An 18,653-nucleotide genomic window follows, 5' to 3' on the forward strand; every position below is an offset into this window, starting at 1 on the left:
TATTTAACAGAAATTATACATTATTTCATTGCAATTGGGGCCAAGAAATTGCATCCAAGAACACACTTGGTTTTGATATTCTCATCTCTAATCCTGATTTCTACTATACTACACGTGTCACGTTTACAAATGCTTTAGTCTGCTCTAATTTTTGACTAAAAATTTCGTGTAACCTAACATAGTACCATATTTCTCAACCCTGTTCAAGATGAATTAATAGTCATAAAGATAAAAAGGTTTCGCAACGTTTATTAATAACGGAAGGCAGTTGCATTAACCTCGTTATTTTTTGATCATCGACGAATGCCGACGGTATGACTATGAAGCTTGTTTGGCTAGATACAGTTATTATTTTGTAAGCTGACAACAACTTTTTATCGAAATAAAATGTTTTGCAATAGCGTTACACGTCGCAATTCGGTTTACTGTGCTTTGGTTGTTACAAAGTACAATTGCAACTACACTGCACATGATTGACATGTTATCGTGGCATGAAAGTATAAAAATAATAAAAAATTATGGAGAAATATTCCCAGCTTGCCAACCTTTCGCCTTGCAACGACTCCCTTCAGACTGAGCAATTCAAGCATAGGTCATAGAAATCATAAATTGTAGGAATTATTTTACAGCAATAGAAATCATTAACTCAATCAACGTGGGTTGCGACCTGGAAAGAGTAGAATGAAAGTTGAGCAGTAAGAGTCCGATATTAGCAAAATTTGTCTGGTTTCGTATCTTATATTCCTTGCCATTGACTTTGGGAATTAAAAGAATGTTGCTAACTTCATTGTAATATAATATAACACACATTTTATTGCACTTGTTCTATAGCTACACTAGCACTTTCGCTCCGCAAAGTTAATCGCGAAAAATAAACAAAACTAGGCTATACAAGCTGCACTAGGCTACTTTTCTACGCTCGATTTTTCGATGAAACTGCCATACTTTCCAGTTTGGTGCAAAACTTCACAAGCGATGGATTTTTTTGCTTACTTTTATAATGAAGGATGCAGGTCTTTTACATCCAACCTCGTGTTCAGTGATTGTACCATTGTAGCCGACTTGATCATGCGTAATATTTGCATTGTAGTTACACAAATGGAAATTCTTAATTAAGCCCATTCTATAAACAACCATTATGGTGATGTTGCATTTTCTACTTTATTTACATTCTCACTTACAACATATTTGGTTTTCAGTTATTTATTCCCACATCACTTCTTGTTTAGTCTAAGTACAAGTTGTGCCACTAAGCATGCAGAGTGTAGTCGGTCATCTCAAATCGCGAACTTCTATTTTGTCTGTCATTCCTCGGATGATTGGAGGATTTTCAAATAGTAGCCTTCAGAGATCGATGTCATCAGCGGAGGACAAGGACTATGACGAACCAGAAACTGAAAATGTGACGACAGAACTTGTGGCAAAAGTAAAGTCACAGTTTCTAAATCAAGTCACACTGGTTGGCGAGGTAAATCGACCGCCGCGTGCTTTAATAAACGGCAGTACTGGTGAAGTTTTCGGCTACAAATTCTGGGTTCTTACAAGATCAGGTTCCGTTGCACCAACAGGCCAGCCTTTTGTTAGAGACAATATACACAGTGTGACTTGCTACAGAAGGAGCCTCTTTCCGATCTTTGAAAATACTGACCTATCTGACTCTCGCGTTATGATACGAGGAAGCCTGCATAACGTGATGTTTCCCGTGGAGGATTCAACAGTACCGCAGAAGGAGACACAAGTTAGAGTGGATTGGTTGGAATTACTGCAAGATCGCAGAAACATTAACTAGGCCCGAGAATCGGTAGCTTCGTAACACCAGCAAGAAGCACTGACATTGTTTAATGTTTACTTGTTCATGAAGCTGTAAATGCTGGAGTCTTGCTCATTGCTGTAGCTTTATTGCTCAAATTCTATTTAAAACTGCTGTGTAGTGCCGGCTATGTTATGTAAATTCTGTATTGTTTGCTTCTGTATAAAAAGGCATTGGGTTCGTTAATTATGCAGCTCCAATTCTTTTTGCCATACTCATTTCAAATTGAAAATTGGACCAATTTTAATTTTACACGCTCATTGTTTTGCAGTCAGCTAGGTTAATAAAAATAATGTGTTGTAATGCTAGAAAAAGTGACAACTTTTTCTTCAATCACAAAATCATGCTGATGAAATGATGACAGAATTGGTGTAAGTTAATTGTGACTAGAAGGCTTGCAAGCTTGAAATTGACAAATGTAGTTACAAGGCAGTGATACATCAGTTCACCAAGAGAGGTGTTTTGACACGTTAACAGTAAAATGAATTTATGAAGCGGTTAAAAACTGCTCTTTAACGTGGCCATCAGGTTGTTTCTAAAAAAATTCCAAGTTTGATGAAACCACTTCCACCAATGGCCTTGCAAATACATTCATCTGAAATTGCGTCTGTTCTTAACTAATTTTACTTTATTTTTTTGGGGTCCTGTAGCAATGAGTTGTGTCATTAGACATGCACAGTGTAGTCACTGACCTCAGACCTCAAACTTTTAGTTCATTCTGTCTGGCATCTGCCATTCCCCGGATGATCAAGGTTTACAAGAACAGATTTCATGAGGTTGATGTTGCCAATAGAGGAGGGGGTACGATAAATAGCAAACTAAGGACTTGAAAACAGGTTGTTGCCAAAATAAAGTCACAGTTTAATTGGCAACAAAATTGCTTTAATATTTTCATTCACACAAGCGATATCTAGAGCTCTTGCTCCTTATCATAACATTAAAGATAGCAGATAGACCATTCCGGATGAAATCGGTGGGGATTGGTTATATTAGTTCTAGCAGAGTCTACTGATTTATAAAGGGGCGTTGGATCCATTGGTCGTGCTAAAATGAAAATTTGAGTATGGTTGTGTTTTGCATTTTCCACCATTCACTTTTCCAGTTTTTTATTTCAGTGCATTAATTTATTTTATTTTCAGTCTATTGTACTTATTCAGTCTTTGCAGTGTGCTAGGTCAATAAAAATGATCTGGTCCACGGCCAGAAAAAGTGGTCACAATATCTTCCATCACAAAATTACACTGAAGAAATGTGTGCAAAGTTGGTGTAAGTCAACGTGACTAAAAACTGTGCACTTGATTTCCACTGTGTTTTGTTTTACAAGCCTTTCTTCTTAGACAGACAACAGACATCTGTCTACTGTCGTCACAAATCCAGAACATATCAAGTCCGAGTATGATGTCATAGTGATTGGGGCGGGTCATAATGGTTTGACATCGGTAAGAAAGAAAGTTTCTTACAAATTGCAAATAATTTTTCTGTGTTGAAAAAAGTTGTCTTGTAAGCAAAATATATTATCTCTGACACCTCTATAGGCAGCTTATTTGGCTAAACACGGTTTGTCGGTCGCGGTGTTTGAGAGGAGGCACATAGTCGGGGGTGCAGCTGTAACGGAAGAAATCATTCCTGGCTACAAGTTTTCTCGGGCATCTTATGTTCTTAGCCTGCTGCGACCTCTGATTATAAAAGAGTTGAATCTTAAGGTAACTGGAAAATTTTGTTATGAAACAGGCCATGTTAGTAGAGGTTGATTTAATTTTCATTTGATTTTGGCTTCGTTAAAATATTGTTTGATGCGGAAATTTGATGTTTTAGAAATATGGCTTGGAGGTATTTCTTCGATCTACTGCTGCGTTTACTCCAATGCTGGATGATGGTTTCTACGGGGGAAAACCCCCCTATCTGATGCTGTCATCTGACCCCAAACTAACTTACAATGAAATTTCAAAGTTTTCTGAAAACGATGCCAAGGTACTTTATATTTTTCTTGTTTCTTCTACATTTTCAAACAGTGAATGATTTTATCGTAGACTCCATTGGAAATGTTTAATTCTGTTAACAGAAGTATTCTTCTCGCAACAAACCTGTTATTTTTTTATAAATTTCAAAAGGGTTTATGTTATTTGTTATATATACCTGGCATGTATATTTTTCCACTTTCTCTTGTTCATCGCACAACGACAACGTTTTGCAACAACAGGCTTATTTTCCTTATGAAGATGCGATGAGCAGAATTTCTGCTGCAATCAAACCCATTCTGGATAATTCACCTCCAGTTACCAGCTCATCTCTCTTTGAATCTCTGCACTCCTCCCTGCCCTTGCTGAAATCCAGTAGGTTTTATCTTATTTCGTGTCTGTATAACTGTTATAATCTGATCATATTATAAATCTTCGTATTTAGATTGTGAAAATTACGCCTGTTCTTCTGCAGTAGTCACAATTTTGGGTAACTGTAATTGTGATGAACTTTTTCTGTGTTTATTGAATATTAATCGTTGTGAAAAGTGAAAATATTTTTACAGTTCGTCAATTGGGTGCGGATGTTGGATCATTCTATGAACTATTTACTGCCCCCATTTCAAAGGTAAAATTTTTTGCTTAGCATTTGCACTGAAAAGTCGTCGCATAAAACGAGAGTTTTTAAAGTGTGGAAAAAGTTTTTAAATCAATTTCGGTCACGTTCAATTTGATTTTAGATTCTAAATCGAGTTTTTGAATCTGAACCATTGAAAGCAACGTTGGCGACAGACGGTGTCATTGGAGCCATGCTAACACCTGACACACCAGGCAGTGGGTAAGACCTTGCAGCACACAACACACAAGGAATATTTTTGTTTATTCATTTATGCTTATGATGTCACAGATATGTGTTATTACATCATGTAATTGGGGAGTGCAACAACGTCCAGGGAAGTTGGGGCTATGTAAAGGGTGGAATGGGAAGTGTGTCGAATGCGATTGCCAGCTCGGCGTGTGACAAAGGAGCTCAGATTTTTGTATCTCAAGTAAGATTTTACTTTGTTTTTGTGCTTTTGAGGTTTCGATATCTTCCAACTTTGTACTTTTAATTGCTTAAACGAGTTTTTTTGCTTAATTTAAAATAAGTTTTTCATTTTTGCAGTCACTATAAAATATAACGGGTAGCTTTGAAAAAAAACGCATTTCTTGCAATGTTTCCTCTAAGCTGCGCGCGTGCGCAAATGCGCACTGCTGACACGGTCTCCGCGCACAGAAAATCTGTGTTGCGCACAAGAAAAAAATCCAACCTGAATTGAAAATAAAATAAACGCAAAATAATGGCCACAGCGCACGTCTGATGTTGCTCACAGTGGTCCAAGGGACTGCTCAGGGAGTTAGTGTGTTTGCTCAGACTCGTGAAAAATTAGAGGGAACATTGATTTCTTGTATCCTTTGCTTCGTTTAAGAAATGTGCAGGTGTGCACGCATGGTTAGAAATTTGTTCCGAAATTCTTTGCATTTTTGTTTTCAATCAGCAGGTTTTATTTTGTTATAAAATTAGAAAATTCTTAAACCTATTTGCAGCCGGTAAAGCAGATCTGTGTTGAAAATGAATCGTGCACCGGCGTAGTGCTGGAGGATGGACAAGAAATAAAAAGCAAGATGGTGTTGTCCAATGCAACTCCTCATGTTACGTTTGAGAAACTCATCGCAAAAGAGAAATTCGTGAAACATTCCGATTTCTTGCAGCATGTTTCAAAATTTGATTACACGTCCCCAGTTACAAAGATTAACGGTATGTTGACAGCTGTTAACAAGGTTTATCTAGTTTTATCAACGAGTGTTTATCATTTGATCAGTGAGGCTGATTTCCTTGCAGTTCCTATATCTGTTTTGTTTGGACCATTCCCTTGGCATAGCACTCACATGAAATTTACTTACTTGGTTATCACTAATTTTGATCATAATCAAGCAAGATCATATTTACAAATAAACCAGTTGAAAAAAGTGACCACGCAGCAAATTATACTTGTGGCTGCAATACCGTGGCTACCATTTCGGACACACAGCAACCAGCCACTAATGTCATAACCGTGCATAAACAGCTTGGGCGGTCTTGTTCAGTTGCAACACTTTTGTTACGTCATAGTTGATATTGTTCATTATCAATTTCAGTTGCTGTTAACAAGCTTCCAAATTTTCTGGCTTGCCCAAACAAACCAGGGAACGAGGTTGGAGAGCAGCACAAAGGGACGATCCACTTGAACTGTGAGAAGATGAGTTATCTTAACGACGCTTTCGATGACGCCCAGAAAGGCATTCCTTCAACCAGGTGGGTTCTGGAACAGACAAAAATAAAAATGAGTTGTAACAGCTGTGATCGCGTGCTTACCACAAATGAAAAGATTATTTTTTTATTTATATTGAGACTTTGAGTTTTCTGTGAACTGTTTGCACTTTCAACAGTGAGAGGTTAGATTGTTCTATCTTCTCACACACAGAGTGCTAGATGGAACGAAGAGTTAATCCTGGTCCTGTGTAAATATGCACAACACCTCTACAACTCTTCAACAAAACTTTTGTCGTTACTAATCCTTATAATGCAGCATCTACTATTTTTGACAATTAAACCGTCGCAATCAAGGCAACAAATGCAAGAATCATATTTTATTTTACAAAATAAAACTAACATGTTTCGTTCGTAAACATTTTTCCCTATTTAGAGTAAATGCGAAGGAAAGATGTCAGTTTAAACTTTAAACCCTTAATTAAACATGTTTCCTGCATGTCTTGCTTTGATTGCAACGGTGTGGTTTTAGAAGAAATTTCGAATTTTCCTTCTTTATAAGTGTCAGTTTTAGAATAAATGCTCTGATGAAGCATCGCTGGGTTAATTTAGTTTATTAAAGTATGACGTCACTACTTGACAGTGATAATAGCAAATCACCAGTAATAAGCACAGCAGCGTGAACACTGTTGTGAAAGCTGAAATGGCTGTAAGCAGTGTAGTGAATTCCACTCACAGTGTTGGTGGTTACGCTGCAGCATCGAAGTACTTGCTGATGTCTTCATTATGTTCAGGCCCATGATTGAGATGTGCATCCCCAGCTCCATAGACCCCACCCTTGCGCCCCCCGGCCATCACGTGATATCGCTGTTCACCCAATACACCCCGTTTTACCTCAACGGAGATCAGAAATGGACCGAAAATGACAAAGCTAACTACGCATCAACCGGTACCTTCAATTACCCACTTTTTTAGTTGTTTTTTGTGTCTTTAACTCAAACTTTTTTGCGTCACGCTTTAGCTGCGTCATTTGTGCTGTTGTTGAGACATGCCTAGTTATGACGTCACAAATATAATTGTTTGCTTTCATTTCAGTCTTCTCCCGCATCGACGATTACGCTCCGGGATTCCAAGAGAGCATCGTGGGAGTCGACATCCTGACTCCGAGTGATTTGGAGGAAGTCATCGGCTTAACCGGCGGGGTAAAATATGCAAACTTGGTTCGCGGTTGTGTTGACCCAACGATGCTCTTGTCACTTTAGTGTTATAACAGCGGCTCAGCGAATGAAACTAGACGTCGCTTTTCAAAGTCGTTGTGTGAAAGGTCGTATAGGGTCAACGATTACAGCTCATTCAGATAAAATCGAGCAAATTTTCAATCTAGAACATCTTCCACGGCGCCATGTCCCTTGACCAATTGTTTATATCTCGCCCTTCCCCTCTGCTGCCATCGTGCGAGAGCCCATTTAGAGGACTTTACCTCTGCGGGAGTGGAGCACATCCGGGTGAGCTTGTGGTCACTTTATTTGCTCGTAATTCCCATTTATCCGGTTTAAACCAGTTATATCTGGCTACAGGCGGTGGTGTGATGGGATCGTGTGGTCGTCTTGCTGCTCTCACTGCGCTCAAGAAAAAGTGAAACGAAGCTTGTTTTGGTGCAAAATTGTCCGATGTAAAAAAATTCTGGTACCAATGTCGAAAATTTAAATGGCTAAGGTTTTGTTAAGAAGCAATTGTCATATTTTTAATCAAAGTTTTTGATGATTTCTGTTCGATTTCTTCACTTTTAATTTTGTCTTCACTTGTGCAATCGGGGATGTTTCCATGTCCTGGTTTTATTGTCAAGATTATATTTTTACATGTTCTTCTTATTCAATCCACTTAATCATAGCTTTCGTCACTGTTTTTAAAGCACAAATTTCATCTTGAATTCTCTTAGATCGATGCAACCCGTCCAAGCAACCTTACATATATATTTGTTAAATGTTGTAATTGTGTTTGTTTTTGATCATACGCGCGTAAAAGTTAATGTGAGTCAGTCAATGTAGTGCCTTGAGCAGGCTCTTGCAATAAATTCATTAATTTTGCGACGGTCATTGTTAGCTGACTTCGACTGATAGTCAGACGAGTGTCGCGTGTTTTCGGGAAACACCTGTTTTGGAAGACTTGTTTGAAGCTTGAGAAAAACCCTCCGCACAAGCTCAACTCGACGATGATTTCCGACTTCCTCTTATTAATCTGCTCATGCGAAGCGAACTATGAGCAGCAAGCGCAAGGTAATGTCACTTTTTCGAGCAAAGGCGATTCTACTATCACCCACTACTACCTTCAGTTCATTAGATGATTGAAATTGTGCGCAAAATATGCCCACATGGTGGTGCAATAGCGAGCAGTGTTCGCTCGTCTGAGATTTGTGCAGCTCGAACCCCGATTACGGAGCGTGCCTTTGTACAATATCAGATGATTCGTTACGTAAATGTCGAACTGACCTTTCTCGAATTTAGAGCTGTCCACCACGTCCATAGAACAGGGGAAAGTCTCGTTAATGCCTTGCCCAAGGGCTCCACACTAGCAGCGTCACTGGATATCAAACTTACTTTTGCTGATTCATCTCTAGCTTACTATCTATCACCCAGTACTACCTTCAGTTCATTAGATGATTGAAATTGTGCGCAAAATATGCCCACATGGTGGTGCAATAGCGAGGATTGTTCGCTCGTCTGAGATTTGTGCAGCTTGAGTCCCGATTACGGAGCGCGCTTTTGTACAATATCAGATGATTCGTTACGCAAATGTCGAACTGACCACCACGTCCATTGAACACGAGAAAGGCTCGTTAATGCCTTGCCCAAGGGCGTCACTGGATATCAAACTCACTTTTGCAATATTTTGACCCCAGCGCTCTATTCCCAAGGCTACATGAGGGTGATGTATAGACAATCAACGACGGACAAGTTTCGAGCATTGTGATTTATCTCCATTTTTGTTTCGAATGTCAAACAATGTGCCATTTACCGGTATTGTTTCATCATTTCTAATTTGCAGTCTGGCCAAAGTTAGGACTTCCTGTTGTAATTTTGTGAACCTGTCCGATGTGGCGTGTGCGTGTGGCGTGTCCTATGTGGCATGTTATAAACAGTTGGACTATAACACGAGCTGGCGATATTTCCTAAAGTTCTCGATAACGTTTTAAAATGACGACCACTGCATTAAGCGAGGAACTTTTATTTAACTGAATATATCTAGAATAAAGTTGCGTTAAACATCTTGATATGTATTTACGGATATAAGCGATACAATGTTCTTGTAAGTCCTGGGCCGCAATTTGCTGTGAGTGTCAGTTGCGTTGTTGATGAAATACTCGTTCATCCATATTTAGGGGAATTCCCCACTTGAGCCAGCCCAGAAAGCGAAAATGGCGGCCACTATAGAAAGCCCGCCGCCGACCCAGCAGAGATAGAAGCTGTAGCCGAAGACGCTCCCGCCCCCTCCCGCTGTTGTTAAACCGAAGTTGGTCGCGAGATACGTGATCCCGGCTGCAATGGCGACGATTGCTGAAACAGTAAATTAAAGTAAATCTTGCCGGTCATTGTGAAGTCATAATGAAAGAATTGACGACAAAACCAACACGATGAAGCGTTACTTTCCTGTATTTGTTGAATTTTATTCATCCTAGGTTAGGTTTTGTGGGTTGTAGCCACTCCACGATGATAAATTAAGCGCAATTCACAGGCAACAACTTCTTCCATTCCAGACTCACCAGCGAAAAGCCAAAGTACTCCGGCTGAGTATCCTTGGTTCTTCTTGTCCCGGTTGATGAACATGACGAAGAAGACGAAGCCACTTAGGAGGAAGATCGCTCCGCACAAGCAGAGAATCGCCGTCACCAGACCGACAACGTTGTTTCCTGTTGATTGTACGAGAGGAATACACTGTACTGTATGCTGAGGTTGTATGACTGTGATTTATGGCGGTGTAATTTATGATCTGCTTTAAATTGCCGTTGACCTTGCAATTGTGATCAAACCGATTGTTGAAAAGAACAAGCGTCGATAATTTCAAGGTCAAGGTCACAGACTTGGAGAGATTCGTGAGTTTTGGAAAAGCTGAAAATACTTTAAGGCCGCATGACCTTGTTCATTTCAAATCACTCCCAACAACCTGAGCTCACAAAGACTCACCGAAAACATTGTCACAGTTGACCAAGATGGCCGTGGCTGTGTTGAAACAGCTGATGAAGACGCCTTCTCCAGCACCACCTGACGGAGGAGTCAGCCAACCGGGAGTGGCCACCGCCACAACGATGAGCACAAATGCAGCTATGGAGGTGAGAAGAGACCCGACAATGGAAAACATTCCTGACATCTTGTTGGTTTAGTTTTTCACGATTCTAATTTTATGGCAATTTCTTAGATCAACTTGGGGCGATAAAACATAAAAATGACGTTTTTGAATTCATTTTTCAACAAAAACAATTAAGAGCGTGAATGCACAAAACTCAATGAGAAATTCAGGAATGTGCCGAAAAAAACTATTCAGGTTTGCGCAAGAACGAATATCCTGAAATTCAACGACAACGAATCCCGAATCTATTCGAATCAGCACCAAACCAGAAATTTTATCTATATCTTGTGTATAGTTGCGCTCACAATATAACTCGGTTTCGAAAACATTTCATTACTGTAACGAGAGATTGAAAAGTTTAAGTCGTCTGGTAAATAACCTATTTTGAAAAAAATGTTCTTCTATTTGAGCAGAAACTGCATCATTATTCCTCACCAAAATCAATAAGTTCGTGGCCAATATATTTTATTAAGTTCGCCCAAATCTTTCATTCGGCGAATCTATTCGGGTTTGCGATTGTATTAGTCCTTCATTGCGGTCAGAAATAAACCTAGAAATGGATTTAATATGAAAGGCAAAGGCGTCAAGCGACTCAAGTATAATTCTTAACCTAAGCTGTCTTCACGAAATTAGTAGGTCTACAGTCTATTTAAGTCATCTTGTTCAGGCGACCTCGCCCTAAGCTCTCACCATCGAATTATTGGCTTGCTTCCGATTATTACCGCACAAACGATGACGTCAAGTCCGCTTTGGTGTTTTGAGGAGGATGTGGAAAGATGATGACATTTGATCCTATACCGGTTGTGACGTAAATGGTGTTATCTCGTTGCAAAATACGGTTTGTCTGACATGGTACTGTTGTGTTTATATTTCTGTTATACTGCATATAGCACATGCTAAATTGATATGGTAGTAATGCAAAGAATCCCCATTCTTTTGTTCTCGTTCTCAACACTTTAACGGCGACAAAAACACATAAATTTTGACAAATAATCGGCAACAAAACACAAAATATGTCAAACTACAAGACAATATAAACGTCTTCACAGTGGATCTTCTGAAGGGTTATTTAGCTGTGAATTATTCCTATGACAATCTCTGGCACTCTCTGCCTCCAATGAACACTACGGTTGTGTTTCAACTAAGGTGCATAACCGTTATAGTTTGTGCTTTTTTGAAAGATCTGCATCAACACATTTTATAAGAGTTTTTTACAAATGAAATCCTTAAATAGTTATTTGGGCGTCAGTTCGTACAAATACAACGGGACATCGACTCGTTAAATCCACTTTCACAGTAAAAAGATCCAACTAAACTCGGCCATATTAGTTTTTTGTCACGATGAAGAAGTCCGAGGTAGATGGAAGGAAAACTTAATCATTTGTTGTTCTCGCCTCTGCAACGCCACAGAAAGTTAGCTCTTTGCATTGACAAAGCTTAAAAGACACCAATCTTTATACACACACACACACACACACACACACACACACAACGAGGTTACCTCTCCGGGTCCTCTTCTTTTCCTTTGGTGAGGAACTGCGAGAGCCTCCATATCCTGAATATAATGCTGCCTTAATCAATGATATGAACGTTCCCATCGCATATGACGTCACCAATAAATGACGTATATGTCGCGTCATATTACGATGGGTTAACCTCGAAGCAGGTAACTGCGAGAAAGTCAAGAAAGTGGGAGAATGGAGAAAAGAACGAAAATGTTTTCAAAGATACTTTGTATGTTTTCATTCTACGCAGGTTGGCGCTGAACGCTTGTGACTAAGCGTCGTTGTTTGCAACATACGAGCTGGAAGGGGGAGGGGCGCCGCTATCATAGTGGTCTACGTAGGTTTTAAACTTAAAACAACTTATTGAGGAAATTTGAGGGTCAGGGGAACGCAGTTTGAAGAAAGGTCTCGTCTTAACATGCGTCATAGACCAAAAAACAACTTACTTTGGCAATTTTCCCTTTTCTTTCCTGCAAAACAATTCAACAATTTAGAATTTTTTCTTGCATATGTGACGTCATAAACATCAACGCGAAGTACTTTATTCAAGTGACGTAATCTCTAATGCCGTTACGTCACTTACTCGGGCTTCTGCGGCACTATCGCAGTTTCCAGAGTCTCCTTGAAGAGCTTCGAACTGGGGAACCTTTTGTAAGAATCCTTCTTCATCAGCTTGTAGATGTGCTCCAGGGCGAGATCGAACACGAATCTCGTCGTTTTCGTTTTCATCTCGGCTTTGACCGCGTTAAGTGTCTGCGTGTCAATGTTCACTGGCGTGGCGCCGTTCGGCGAAATAAACTCGCTGCCACAAGATACAAAGCGCATTTAACGAGGTCACGCATGCTTTGAGGGCGATTGAAAATTTCGCGTTGATAAACAAATTTTCTGACGTTGTTAGTTGGCATTAAGCTACTATAACACAGAGGCCTCTGTATGTGTTTCAATGTGTTAGTCACCTGAAAATTGACTGGATCAGATCTTCCAATTCTTTCAGAGGCGCGCTTCTGAGGTAGATACAGTCAAGGTAGAAAGCCAAGTTTTCTTCGCTGAATTCCTTCTTCAAATGTTTCTCAAAAGTCAACTGACCGAGCTCGTCCTTGAGCAAAGCATCGAAGCTCATCCCCCACGCCTTGCATTGTAGCTTGTACGGACCCGTGCTTCTGAAATTGAAAGAAATCAAAAACCTCTTTCTACGAATAATATTCTATTATTTCGCGTAGATTTATTTTGACTAAACGTTCTGCTGATGTCGCTTAAGCATCTATTTCTCTACCCTACTTCGTTTGCAAGTACAAAGCAACATTATGCAGTTTACAGCAAATGTTTACAGCTACGAGATGCCTGTTTTCTGTACTGATGGTTTGAAGAGAATTAAACGTCATCGGCGCTTACTCTGTGGCTTCCTTAGGCCACGCGTTCCTGATTGTTTCGCTCTTCCAAGGGTTGAAGAAACTCTCATCTTTGATCAAAAAAGGATCAATTTCCTCTCTCTCAAGGCAGCTGGTTATAATCCTGCGATTAAATTTCATTCTAATCTTAATTAGTTGTATGAATAAATAAGTTGTAATTGCTACAATGTCTGCAGACAATAAGTAAACTTTGCCGATATACCAAGCTAGTATAATTAAATTTGCAATCATGCAATATTTCTTTTTGCAAATAAACAAATTCTCAAAACTATTAACGGATTTTAAACAGAAATTGTCTGATTTTTCCTATCACTTGTGTGAGCCTACTGCGGTTGATGCTGTGTAGATGTAGATTTCTACTTCGTGTCCTGTGGAATTGGCGATTAATTGTCTTTGTAAATATCAAGCACTTTGGCGTCTGATGACCGACCTGTACTAACCTTTTGCAACTGGAGGTCAATATCTTGGACGGCGACATGGCCGTCTTCTTCTCTTTGTCATTTTCTGCTGAAAATGACGTCATAAACAATACAACCGATACAATGGAAATGAAACACGGAACAAAAATTTAAACAACAAAAACAGTGACATCTACCGGATGGGACGATTGATGTTTCTGTGAAAGAAGGAAAGTTTCTATTCGGTCCATTTAAGCAGCTCTCAGCCTTGCAAATGTACTTGTAGTAGGCTGGTGGACGGCGGACACGCCAGAAAGCGTAGTTCTGCCAAGCGTTGATATACTGATCTGACGGGCAGCAGCCTTCAAGGAAACTGAAAAGAGAATCCTATTGTTTTTGACTGTTAAAGATTTGGTCGCAAAGTAGGAATCCCAGCTGTAGATTTCAACACAGTTGCTTGGTATTGACAGGCAATGTGGCGTGAAAATGTTGACTTATTCAAAATACAAGGTGGTGTTTTGTCAATGCATTTGCATAAAGTGTCACAATGTAACAGAAGTAACTTGCCGGATGAAACCTTCTTCAAGTGATTTCCAACTTCTATTCGCATACTTTAATATACAGCCATATTACCTGGTCTGAGTGAGCGCCGACTGTGTAATGCAATCCCACTGATGTTTTAGCACTTTTTTCAACCTCGAAAGACACATCTAAGGTGCAGGTTAAAAGTTAATTATCACTTGGGCTACACCGACCTCTTTTTGAACTAACCAGCAAATAAACAGGTTAACCTACTACCCCTATGCTTAAGGTAAATGAATGAAATACTAAATCGTATAATTACTAAGTGATTAGTAGGATAGTTCTAGTAATTACTATTTCATATTCGTCCATGGGAATTCCATGATTGTTTGCCTCCCTCATCAGCAAATGAGAAGCTGCAGATAACAGGAAGAAAAATCAGGTGACGTGTCAACATGCCAGGCAAACGAAGCTAAAACTTAAACCTAATTAAAGTCTTTGCTTCTACCAAAACTCAAAGCAGTTTTAGTGTCATGTGGACTTATGAACAACGTTTCTTTTGTCTCACAAATCAGGTCGTTTCACGGACGAATATTATGAGCAAACAATTGAAATAATTAGACAAAATTCACAATACTGCTTGAGACAAATCTTGATGCGGCATATACGTCATAATAAATCCCAAAGGGAAAAATTTGCAGCTTGTTAGTCCACATATTACACATGTACCGTGATCTTGGTCAAGCGGGAATTGGCTTTCATTTGGCCAGTAGAAAGGAGTCTGAAAGTAGAGAAGAAGCCACGAATGCTCTAACTGTCGTTTACCAAAAAAAGTTAATTATAAGAAACATATCGCAATGGTTTGGAAAAATATAAAAATGGTTAACTCTGCAATAACCCGTATAAATAACCAACTAACCACATTACAAATCTCATTAATTCAAATCAATTCTTCTTACCTGGTAGCGGAAAACCATGTTTCCGTCAGGTTCGCTTATTTTAAAGTTCACTGTATTCCACTGCACGTTGCAAGGATAAATGTAACCAGTCTTACATAGCATTGTCGCTAGGTGGCAGGCTTCTGTGAATTGCAAAATACAATGTTTTACAGATTAATGCCGCGATAATATCGACACATGCTTTGGATTAAAATTGGTCCGGATGATATTTTATGACAATTGCTTTTGATCCCAGCTTAAAATGCCGTTCAGATTCAATCAGGTTGTTCATTTAAGCTAAAACCATAAGAAGCAATCTGTCGTTTTTTAATCTCGATCCTTGCTTACCAAGATCACATTCTATGTTCAAAACTTGCTTCAACCATCGGATCAATTCTGTCGTCCAAAAAGCGTCCGGCACTCCATCTTTTTGGTTCTTCTCGCGTTCCTTGCAATTGACTTTGCACGACGTATCTCTCAACGCACGAAAATTTTGACGAAATGTCTGCACGCCTTCCGTCTCGTGCTGCATCTCAACTAAAAGGGCCGACAACTGAAAAAGAATGGGTTTGTGACGTGATAAATGCATTATAATACACAAAGATTAGATATTATCTTGGCATTGCTGGTCAGCTTTAAGTAAACTAAAAGTTTATGGAACGTTTACCCACCTTGGTGTATACGCTTTGTCTCGGAGGATGCTTTAAATTTATTGCGACGTCAGAGGTGTCAGCTTTCCCGTTTTCAACCTGGTCCTGGTCAAGTAAAATAGTTTATCGCGTTACCTTGATTTATGTAACAAAACATTTCACAATAGAGAATTGAAAACCAAAGAACAGCAAACAAATAATCTGGAAAACGTTATTTTCATGTTAATCAAATCATCGACGTATCACGAAAACTTCTGTATTTCTACAATTGTTTGACGTAAAATAAAATCTACCTCCAAATCTTTTATGTCAATAATAACTCCATCGTTTAGATCGAATGTTGAGTTGTCAACTATCAGATCTGGAAAAAGACCAATAAAAGTTACCAAATTTGTCCGCTTTGCTAAGACCTTATAATCAAGGTTTACGTCTTAAACGAATTTCAAATCTTATTGATGCAAAAGAGAAACTTTAATTAAACACTGATTACCGGTCGGTCTCTTCAACAAAACTCCTTCGAGCGCTTTCTGCCATTGTGTGCGCAAAGCTTCCTGGGATAATTTTTTCGACATAATTGTTTTCTCGTCGGTGTCGCAAAGTTTATTTGAATCTAAATCTTTGACTAACTCGATGTTGTCAAATTATCTTGGTTAAATCTGCTCAATTTTTTCTACATTTTCTTCTTTCAAGGAATCTTGTCTCAGGATCTCAGAACATTTGTTTCATGTTTTCTAATGTTTCATCAAACAACTGCAAATTGAAAATAGATTAATGTTTTAAATCTCGAAACCTTTCAAGATGAACGATTAAGAAATCAATGTTCAAAAGCACAGCTTGAGATTATCGGAAAAAAGTCAAGCTAATGACCGATGCCATTTTATCCGGGAAATGTTTTTGAAGAAGCTAATCCATAGTATACTGCCACTTATAACACATCCTATCACGAGAAATCTTTCGAAAACTTTCAAGTTTTAAGAAGAAAAGTACCAAATTGTTACATTTCTTACCAAACGTTAATTCTGCAAATAAAAGTCATCGGTTTTCGTATTTTAAATTAAAATTAAAGTTTTTCCGTGATACCAAATTATTTTATACAAAATTACTTGAACTGAACATTGAGCTTGAAAGCTTGTCCACTGACTTAGAGAGCAAACGATTATTTTGAAATTATTTAACACTTCTTGCTTCTCTGTGACTACTTGCATTTTATTTTAATCAATATAAAACTTGATATTATGGTAAATATTTTTTATTTCTGTGAAGTTACATTGCTTTTAATGAAGCCACTTTTTGTAAAAGGAAAAAGTGTATAATATTTTGCTTTTTAAGTTTTTCTCTTATAACGACTGATGTCCATCTTATTCGGGCAACTGCATTTTCCATTTGGACAAACATGTTCTACTCAGTCTGCCTGTCTGCAGTAAAGCACCGAACATCTTCCTTCATCGTCCTTACACTTGGATATGAAAGATCAACTTTATCCGCAATCAATGTTTGGACAGATTTCACAGACAGCTGGTGATTTGCCATAAGGAGCATTCTATTGCTAACACTGCTTTGTTAAATTAAATAAAACCAACATAGACATCTGTCAGTCGGACGTGCTATTAGGATCGATCGTGATTGTTGGGAATTGATTTTCAAACCGATCAAAGATTCTCAAAAAGCCTCTAGAAAGTCTCCGCTAATGTAAATCGCTCATATTGTAACGTGACCAATAATTGCTTTGAACTTTAAGCTGGGTTCATGCGACAAAAAATACACGAATGACAGATTAAAACAAAACCGATTTTAGTATTTGGTAGAGATTGCGTGCTGCTGTGATTTGCGTCAGTTCGAGAAATATGTTATTAACGACATCGGTTGAGTAATTTATAATGCATGTTGTATTATGTCTATGACATAATAAGCAGTTTATTTATTTCATAAAGATATATTGTTATTTCAGTTTGATTTCACTGTTTCAGTATTTACTTATGTAATGAGTTTTCTTTACTTTTCTTTGTTTTGAAATGAGGTTGGACCGTTTGCTTCGTATTGTTTTATTTCTGGCCTTTTTGTGGGTGTGATCTTCCTTGTGTTTCGATGCTTTTGTTCGCACGCAAGTTTTATTTGCTTGGGCCGTCACTCTGATTTCGTTCTTCCTCTTGGTTGATCAGTTCCCGGATGCTAAAATCGCCAAAACACCCTTAAAAATCAGAACAATTTTTTCTATGAAGAATTCATTTGTTTTTACCTTAAAGCTTGTTCAAAGCAAGAACAGGTTTGGTGCTCAGTATCTATAGGTATCAAATCCGATCTACATTCAGATAATATAACTCCTGAAAAAATTATACTTCTGCATATATATTTCTGAATGAAATAGTTTGTTAGAATTTTCGAATGGCACAAAAGAACCGCTACAAATAACGATAATGCGCAGTTAATGCTTCAGTGAAAATGAACATTTTCTTCAAATTGACCAAACAAGGCCAAGAAATAGAAGCAAATGCAAGAAAATAGGGCCAATTTCGGTAAAAATATAACCGCTCATAGGCCTTTAACATATACGGCATCGATAATAGTTCTAAGAGTATAAAACATATAAAAAGTCAGTAAAAACTGCCATAATAGTTGGCATAGAAAAAAACTTACGACAGATAAGCCGAGCGAAAGAGGTACGTATGTTTCAGAGATTTTTTGTAAGCATTGAAGCTGTCCGCGTTGCGCACGTCCCGCGGTAGACTGTTCCACAGCCTAGAAGCAACTGCGGAAAACATTCTGTCGCTGTACATCGAGATCCGACAAGGTGGGACTTGGACGAATTTCCTGGACTGGGATCTCAGAACT

At 38.6% G+C, this 18,653-nt stretch overlaps 3 protein-coding genes across 4 annotated transcripts; 1 reads left to right on the forward strand and 2 right to left on the reverse strand.

The window, feature by feature from the left end:
* Nucleotides 1-2,187: 2,187 nt before the first annotated feature.
* LOC143465428 (pyridine nucleotide-disulfide oxidoreductase domain-containing protein 2-like) lies at nt 2,188-8,145 on the forward strand. The gene is made up of 15 exons (XM_076963707.1): nt 2,188-2,874; nt 2,926-3,076; nt 3,152-3,249; nt 3,346-3,513; nt 3,626-3,781; nt 4,011-4,143; nt 4,335-4,396; nt 4,509-4,606; nt 4,676-4,817; nt 5,356-5,566; nt 5,947-6,103; nt 6,853-7,007; nt 7,154-7,260; nt 7,443-7,563; nt 7,636-8,145. Exons 2-15 carry the CDS (start codon nt 2,995-2,997, stop codon nt 7,695-7,697), a joined length of 1,752 nt encoding a protein of 583 aa, XP_076819822.1. The 5' UTR covers nt 2,188-2,874; nt 2,926-2,994; the 3' UTR covers nt 7,698-8,145.
* Nucleotides 8,146-9,267: 1,122 nt separating this feature from the next.
* LOC143465295 (uncharacterized) lies at nt 9,268-10,641 on the reverse strand. The gene is made up of 3 exons (XM_076963516.1): nt 10,240-10,641; nt 9,819-9,965; nt 9,268-9,612 (listed from the first exon to the last, which is right to left on the reverse strand). The coding sequence occupies exons 1-3, from the start codon at nt 10,421-10,423 to the stop codon at nt 9,434-9,436; spliced, it is 510 nt and encodes a 169-aa protein (XP_076819631.1). The 5' UTR covers nt 10,424-10,641; the 3' UTR covers nt 9,268-9,433.
* Nucleotides 10,642-11,267: 626 nt separating this feature from the next.
* LOC143465269 (regulator of G-protein signaling 7-like) lies at nt 11,268-16,566 on the reverse strand. Of its 2 annotated transcripts, none has more exons than XM_076963482.1 (16): nt 16,315-16,566; nt 16,118-16,185; nt 15,846-15,929; nt 15,523-15,727; nt 15,196-15,317; nt 14,966-15,017; nt 14,591-14,652; nt 14,348-14,424; nt 13,912-14,087; nt 13,757-13,820; nt 13,300-13,419; nt 12,864-13,067; nt 12,491-12,709; nt 12,354-12,377; nt 11,904-11,957; nt 11,268-11,798 (listed from the first exon to the last, which is right to left on the reverse strand). In XM_076963482.1, exons 1-16 carry the CDS (start codon nt 16,394-16,396, stop codon nt 11,780-11,782), a joined length of 1,632 nt encoding a protein of 543 aa, XP_076819597.1. In that variant the 5' UTR covers nt 16,397-16,566; the 3' UTR covers nt 11,268-11,779. The 2 variants fall into 2 exon arrangements, with proteins under 2 accessions (XP_076819597.1, XP_076819595.1); XM_076963480.1 differs by having other exon boundaries at nt 13,757-13,823.
* Nucleotides 16,567-18,653: the final 2,087 nt, after the last annotated feature.

Source organism: Clavelina lepadiformis, chromosome 7 (genome assembly GCF_947623445.1).
Source record: "Clavelina lepadiformis chromosome 7, kaClaLepa1.1, whole genome shotgun sequence".
NCBI classification, from domain to species: Eukaryota; Metazoa; Chordata; class Ascidiacea; order Aplousobranchia; family Clavelinidae; genus Clavelina; species Clavelina lepadiformis.